Source organism: Nicotiana tomentosiformis, chromosome 6, assembly GCF_000390325.3.
Source record: "Nicotiana tomentosiformis chromosome 6, ASM39032v3, whole genome shotgun sequence".
Taxonomy (NCBI): domain Eukaryota; kingdom Viridiplantae; phylum Streptophyta; class Magnoliopsida; order Solanales; family Solanaceae; genus Nicotiana; species Nicotiana tomentosiformis.
In genome coordinates this window covers 106150479-106158714 of record NC_090817.1, presented here as the reverse complement: position 1 = coordinate 106158714, position 8236 = coordinate 106150479, and the positions used below count along the sequence as shown (strand labels likewise).

General features: G+C 35.6%; 1 protein-coding gene across 1 annotated transcript; it reads right to left on the bottom strand.

The window, feature by feature from the left end:
• Positions 1 to 5562: 5562 nt before the first annotated feature.
• Positions 5563 to 5940, bottom strand: LOC104119782 (protein TRACHEARY ELEMENT DIFFERENTIATION-RELATED 6-like). Its single transcript, XM_009631364.4, has one exon. It carries the CDS (start codon positions 5938 to 5940, stop codon positions 5563 to 5565), a length of 378 nt encoding a protein of 125 aa, XP_009629659.3.
• Between the last annotated feature and the right edge of the window lie 2296 nt (positions 5941 to 8236).

Sequence of the window (8236 nt, the reverse complement as noted above, 5' to 3'; positions counted from 1 at the left end):
ATGTCGGAAACCGAGCTAGTCATCCTCTATTCGTATCTCAGATTCATAGCTATTGTGGACATCTGCCCATGTTGTTGCATGGAACTCGACAAGACTTTCTTTCAGTTTTCGGGAAGCGTCAGAGCTCCTCGGGTTCAACCTTTTAGTAAATTCCTCAGCTGCCTATTTATCTGGAACGGCCGGTAGTAGCATCCGTTCCTTCTAAAATTCGATCACGAACTCTCGCAGCAATTCAGACTCTTCTTGCGCAGTTCTGAATATATATGCCTTTCAGGCATGTACTTTCCTAACCCCGACATTGGCCTTGATAATAGAATCTGCGAGCATCTCGAAGGAATCTATTGAGTGCTCGGGTAGAAGTGAATACCATGTCAAGGCCCCCTTTGTGAGGGTCTCCCCGAACTTCTTCAGCAAGACTGACTCAATCTTGTACGGAGCTAAGTCATTTCCTTTCACTACCGTTGTGTAGGTGGTAATGTGCTCCTGAGGATCCAAAGTCCCCTTATATTTTGGTACGTTTGGAATTTTGAACCGCTTCAGGATTAACTCCGGTGCCGCGCTCGATTTGAACGGCAATTAGGTGTATTTCTTTTAGTCCGGTCCTTTCAACACTGGCATCGCACCCGGGATTTGGTTTATTCGGGAGTTTATTTCCCTCATAAATCGCATGAGTTCGGTTTTAAAGGGAATATTCCCATTATTGTTACCACATCCATTGTCATTTTCCCTGGCTCCGTCGAAGTCGACTCCACCCCTCGGGGTGTTGTTATCAACCCTTTGTGCTGTTTGGTTTGCGGGAGCACTTGGAGGAACTAGACCCCTTCCATTCACATTGTTGGAAACACCCGACAACGCTTGTCTCAACTTTAATTTGTCATGACTTGATCTTGTCGCGAGAGATGGCCCATAATAGCCATTTGTTGTTCCCTTAGGATTCTCATCGTTTACACAACGTGCTCGTCTTCAGCATCATCAGGAATTTCCTCCCCAACTTGTCGTGGATATCGTCTGCCATGGACCGGTGTGGCTACATCCTCCTTGTTGCGGGTATCACTAATCAAATCTTCGTGTTGAGGTTGATTTCCTTGTGCCTCAACGTTGTGTGCGATGTTGACATTGTTATCTGCCATTTCTTTTTATGATTTTTCGCTAAGAAATAAAGAATTAAATAAGTTAGTAATAGATGCAAGGATCAACTCAATTACGCAACTGTCTAAGACCCACGGTGGGCGCCAAACTGTTTACCCATAAAACAGTATAGTTGAATTTGTAATGTGGTTTATAGACAAGCGAATCGATTTGATCTCAAAATGATAAATAAATTAAATAAAATGCAAGGCTTAGCATTGAAATCGAGATAAGGCAGCAAATAGCTTGGTTCCGGATGCAGAGCTTCCGAAGGCAATAATCAGAATATCAATAGACAAGAAATAAAGTGCTATTAATCTTTAGAATAATATGTAACACAAGTTTATCAAAAAATTCGCCCCCTTTACAATGGTTGTTGAAGTCACTATTTATAGTTGTACCTAGGGAACAAGGTCCTAGGATCAAGCCCCTCTTAAATGACAATTATGGGGGCCATTGATGAATGTGTAATGGCAGGCTATGAATGCCAAAATTCTCTATAACGGATACTGAAGAATATTCTTCATTGAATGTCATCGGGTGGCAAACATTCATTTGTCTTTATTAGCAATATTCCCTTCAGGGTCTTTCCGGTGCCAACCGAAGCTGCTGTCCCCGGTCTTGATTTCTACTTGCCTCGCTTTTTGTTTGTTTATATTCGGTAAAACGTGTCGCTCTATTATTCGAGTACTTCATACGAACTGATTTTACCCTGTACACCTAATTCCCAAACTTTTTTTCTCTTCAGTTTACCCTAATGTGCAAATTGCTCAAATCACCTGAACCTTTTATCTAAATCCACTATTAGCGGCGCTTGGATGAATTGTACGACAAATCCAAAGAGGAAGTGAGGCATTGACACCTTCATTCCCAGGATTTCATTTCTCATTCTACTTCAACTTCAATGAATTAAGGATTTCTGTTGGCATTTGATTCACTTTTCAAGTGCGTTTTAGGCATTTTTCATGGAGTTTAGAGTTTGCTTCAAGAAATTGAGCATAACGTTGTTGGCGGTCCAGTGGCGGATGAAGTGTACTAGTTATGGATTAAATTGAACCCATAACTTTTGATGTAGAGTAAAAAATTTTGTATAAAAATTCATTAAAACTAGAAAAATAGTAGATATGAACCCATAACTTTAAAAATATAACGAGTTCAATTCTAAAAACCTTATAATTTGAACCCATAGAGTTTAAATCCTGGATCCGCCTCTAGTTGTTGGTGATGAACTTTACCTATTTGGTGATGAAATTACAACAGTAAGACCGCTTTGCTTGCTCTCTGAGTAACTCAAATAATTGGAGGATTAATTAAAATGGTTTCTTTGTCATCAGTGATTGTTATCTCTTTATGCGTTTTGGTGTGTCTTACAAGTGATAATCAAATGGCTACTTGGTTCTTGGTATTCAGTACATTAGAATCTTTATAGACAATCTAAAAAGTTTTGTGTTAATCCAGAAATGCTAATGCAATACATCTTTACTTTTTATCGTTCGACTGTTATTTGCTAATGTTGATTTATCTCACTCTAATAGAAGTTGCAAACTTCAGTTATGATGATTGTTCACTATACGTCCTTCTGTGGCTAGTGTTTCTTGATTTCCGCATTCCGGGAACTTTGATTCTCTTACAGATGCTATTTGGCTTGAGCGTTGTTGAGGCTGTAATTTTGCTAGTTTTTGAGTTGTTCTAATACTTTATTTTTGTCTCTTCTAGCATTTTATGTTCTATCTTCTGTTCAAGTGTACTTAGTTGTAAGAATGGGCATTTATGTTTCTTCCTCGTTGCTCTCGATCTTTATCTTGCTATCAAAGTCATGGTAAAAATAGCACGGACTAGTCAGTTTTTGAACTGGTAATTGAAAAATAATCAACATTTGTAAAGTTATTGAAAAATAATCACTATTTTGCTGCAACACGGAAAGTTGCAGCATAATATACTGGAGATTGCAGCACCTGTGTATGAACTTCCAGCATATTATGCTGGAACTCCAGTATATTATGATGGAGTTCCAGTGTATTTATATTGGAACTCCAGTATATTATGATGGAGTTCCAGTGTATTTATACTAGAACTCCAGTATATTATGCTGAAAGTTCACATGTAAAAAATTCGAACTCCAGTATATTATGTTGGAATATTTTTCGGATTTTAAATAGTGTTTTTGTTCAGATTTATCTTTACATGAAAAGTAGCTAAATTTCGATTAATTTTGAAACTGTGGCTATTTTTCAATTACCACTTGTAAATCTGGTTATTTTTTAATTTCACCCCAAAGCATGTGGAGCTGAGATTAAAATCCATTATGCTTAGGAAGTTTTTCGAGAAAACTACCCTCTATAACCCCTCAAAAATTTAATAGCCCATATTTTTTTTCACTGACACGAAATGGCCCTTCGGCCCAAACTTATTGCATATAATAGCCCGAATTTTGTATATTTTTTGTATAGTGATAGTCTGTTTTGTATATTTTTTGTATAGTGACGGTTTATTTTGTATAGTGACAGTCTATTTTGTATATTTTTTTTCTATAATAACAGTCTATTTAGTATATATTTTGTATAGTGACCGTCTATTTTGTATATATTTCGTATAGTGACAGTCTATTGTATATAAATTATATAGTGGCAGTCTATTTAGTATATTTTTGTATAGTGACAGTCTATTTTGTATAAATTTTGTATAGTGACATTCTATTTAGTATATTTTTTTGTATAATGACAATTTATTTTTGTATATGTTTTATATCGTGACAGTTTATATTACTTTTGTATAGTGACGGTCTATTTTATATAACTTTTGTATAGTGACAGTCTATTTTGTAATATACCAATATTTAAATCTATTTTCACCGAAAGAAATATATAAATATCCATGTAAATATATACTAATGGTGGGACTGAAATTATGATTTCCATCAAAATCAACTAATGACATACATGTGGAAATAGAAATTTATTTGGTGAAAACTAAATGGAAAGAGAGAACTAATAATAATAAAAAGAAAAAGGGAAAAAAAATAAAAATTGCAATGGAAAATTTATTAGCACACTATTTGCTGCAAATTTAACTCTACCACTCATCCTAAGTAGTAAATACGGTAACAATTCTGCCCTAACTCTATGGTAGATACTTTATACATATTTTTTCACTGCCCCAAATCTAACTAAATATGGTCTTTCTTCGATAAAACTCCACCATTCCCAGCAAAATATGGCACCTTGGCTTAAAATTTTTGCCAAAATGACTCCCTCCTCTCCATCCAGCATGGTGTTCATATTCCATATTTTGTGTTCCTTCCAATACAGGGACCATTTTCTATGGTCCACTTGCGTAAATGGAGCAATACAGGATACGACGGTCATTAGGTGAAGGCGGTCCCCTCGGTAGTGGATCACGACGAAGGGTGTTGATTGGTGGTTCAATACGGAGGCGGCGCTTGCGACGGCAGCGTTCGGCAGCGGCTTCTTCAGCTGAGGAAAAGGGGTATGATCGCTGAGGGAGAAGGAAGTTAGGGTTTTGAGTGGCAGTGGTTTTGGGCTAGCCTTTTAATTAGTTTTGGGCTGTTAATTGTATGGGGTTATTTTGTGGCCATCAGGTGATATAAGTTTGGCCCTAGTGGCTACAAATGAACTTTGCTCTAAGTTTTTCAGCAATGCTCATTTGTTGCAAAATATGCAGCAAATATGGATAGTATGAATATTCATTTTATCCGCCGGTTAACCTACATCATATTAAATGTGGACGGATCAGATAATATATTCATTTTTGTCTAACTTGTTTTCGACCCACTTATACTTTACCCGACCCACTTGTTTGCCGCTCTTACTTATAAAGTAAGGAATCCTAAATATTCGTTCATTCGTTATGGGGTTTTTAGGGTCGAGATTAGCTCGAGAATATAAAACTCCTTAATATTCAATTGCCTATATGTTTCTCACCACGTCCAAAATCCAAATACCTAATGGCTTGAATTTACTCAAAGTTTTGGGTAATAATAATTTTTTAAGGAGAAAAGTTTTTAAAAAATAAAATATATTCCATAGTTAAATTTTAGCTGCAACCAATAAACTTCTTTGCAAAACATTAATTAGAAAGAAATGTTGAGGCAAAGGCACAGACGAAATATATGGTGAGTTTAAGTTTTATATATCGATGATTATATTTACAGAATCTCTTCTTCAGAACAAATAAAATTAATATGTAATTTTAAATCGGCCATAAGCAAGAATAATCATAAAATTCGAAGTAACACATTGAATTGGGATGGAGGAAATATACTCTATGATATACATGCTCATTATAAAGGATATTTATATATATATGTAAATCATCATTAATATAGATCGTATTCTCACGCAAGGAGCAAATTGACAGTACTAAACAAAGAAAATAAATAATTTGACATGATAATTATTCTCATACACATTCTATTTATTTTACATGAAAATCATGAGTTGAAGACTGTCCAACTTCAAGATGAGAAGGGATTGTTTCGGAAGATTTAGCATGTAGATTTTGAGCTTCTAACTCTTTCTTATTCCTAATAATGTCATCATCTACATGCAAATCTTCCTCCATTGATAGCACCACAGTCTCTGGTCGTCCATGTGGACCTTCAACAATGGCTTCCTTAACTCTCAGATGCTCGTCAATGTGCTTAACTTCTTTTTCTTCAACCATTGTTGTCTTGCTTTTCTTCTTCTTCTTTAAGTAGCAATGTAGTGCAAACAAAGCCATGCATAACAAAATGAAACCGAATGCTGGGAACACAATGATTATGAATGTGAAATTGTCCAAAATGGAAGCCATTGAAATGTTTTGAGATTTGATGAAAATTTCAATGGAGTTTTTGAAGGTATTGGGATGAGGAGGACAGAGATTTTGGCTAGTTATTTATAGGTACGAATTAATGCGATTAATTTTTATATGGATCTTTTTTTCTTGGATGTGTGTATTGCTTCCAAGATACCAAAGACTTGACGCTCATGTCAAGGGTAAGAGACTTAATGTTGATATTTTGATTGCTGTGGAAAACACTACTTCTTTGCAATATATATATATCCAAAATAAATCGTGAAAATGATTGGAGTGCTTTTGAGAAAATATTTATCTAAACTAAGTCTGTTTTATGGTTTGCAAGACAAGTCATCTTAACTCACTTGAATGGTCCACAAAGAATACTAAAATTAATGGTACACGGCCTCCAATTGCAACATTCATTCTTATTGTAATTTTTTCCAGGTAGCCATCTAAAAATAAAAGTTCTTTACTCAATATCAATGACAGTTTTAGAGTACATAACTTCAGTATCTAACTCGGCATAATAATAGACGTAAGACTATCTACCTTGTCATTATAGGCGGACTCAAAAATTGAAAGTGATAAAAAAAAATTCTAATGTCAACAAATTAAACCGATTCTGAAAAAGGATCGAACATACCGAATAGAAATAAAATCCAACATTTGTCATCTATTGCTCGCTGAAAACTAAAGTAACACCATGTTCGATCTTTTGTTATGAAAAGAATTTAAAAGAAGTAGCCTACTACAACTTCCCTCCCTCTTTTGTAACTACTCCTTGTATGGCTGGCTCTTTTAACGCTACAACTACTACTAGTCAAGGAGGTCTTTTGTTTGATGAACAAGTCTCCCAAGAAACTGGTTCTAAGCACTTTTGGGTTATGTAAATTCGGCTTAGTATTAATATAACTGATGTTAAGCTAAAAATCCATATTTTTGCATGTAATTTGCCTTGCATTATGCCTCGATCTTGTTAACTTTGGTGTCAATATTTGTGGCTCGAGCTTAATAATGAAGTTTATATGTATAGGAGTCAATTGGAAGTGATTTGGCAAGCTTGCATGCAAATTGATATAAAAAGGAAGAATTTAGAGGGAGTATGACATTGATGCCCAGGTTCGTGCCAGGCACCAACCAAAATATCAAGGGCAACGGAGCACAAAAGTGAAAAAAGTTTGGTGTCGAGGCTCGCGCCAGGTGCAAAGCGGGATGCCCAAGGGCGCATTGCGTCCTCTTTCGGCTAGGATTTGGTAGTTTCAACCCTACACACACCCAACATGTATAAAAGGAGTTCTAAAACTATTTTTTAGGGGAGAGACATTATTGGGGAGACATAAAGGCTACAGGAAAACTTGGAAACAAGGGATCACAAGAGTTTTCTCTCAGTTATTCTTCCTTAATCTATAGTTTAATGCTTTCAATTATTATCATGATTGTTAGTGTGGTTATGAGTATCTAAACTCTTTTATCTAGGGTTTGATGGAACCTTTAGAGGATGATTTTCTATTGCGTTTAATATAATTTTACCGTTGGATTTTATCTACTTGTTCAACTTCGTGATTATCTTAGTTGATTGAAGGGCACTCAATTGACTGTGCCTATTTAGTATGTATTGCTTGGAAAATGGTGCATATTTAGGTAGTTGTTGAACAACATCACTCCTACCGTATGTGAGGAATCAATATGGAAGGTTTAAAGGTGGATTAGGAATAACGAAACCTTAGTGCGATTTTAGTGAGCAGTAAACTAGTGCCAGCTAGAGTAGTTCGGAAGAATAGGTCTAATAAATTGTGGTAGTTGCTCGGAAGAAAATTACGGCACCCGAAGTACTCACGATCGGTAGATAATACTTAGGCGAATTTATATAAAACGTAGCGAGAAGAATTCCGATAATTGGGGAAATCATAACTCTAGGCTTCCTTAATCTTGTCTTCAACCCTTAGTAACTCTAGTTATTAATTTACTACTTTAATTTGCTGGTTAATTAGTTAGAAAACAGAATCTTAATATTTATAGCTTAGAAATTGTTCGAGCTTGTCTTCTTAGTGATACTTAACAGTTACAGCAAAACCTTAGTTCTCTATGGGATTTGACCCCAGACTCTTAGACCGGATTATATTTGCAGCGATCGCTTAGTCCTTTTTATAAGGCATAATTGAGCGTGATCAAATTTGGCGTCGTTGCCGGGGAACTAACAGTGTAGTTATAGCTGTAAATATTACTTGGTATCAAGTTTGAATGTTTATTTTGTTTTGTTTTTATTTTTTATTTGAGAGACATGACATCTTGGAATTATGGGAGTTTT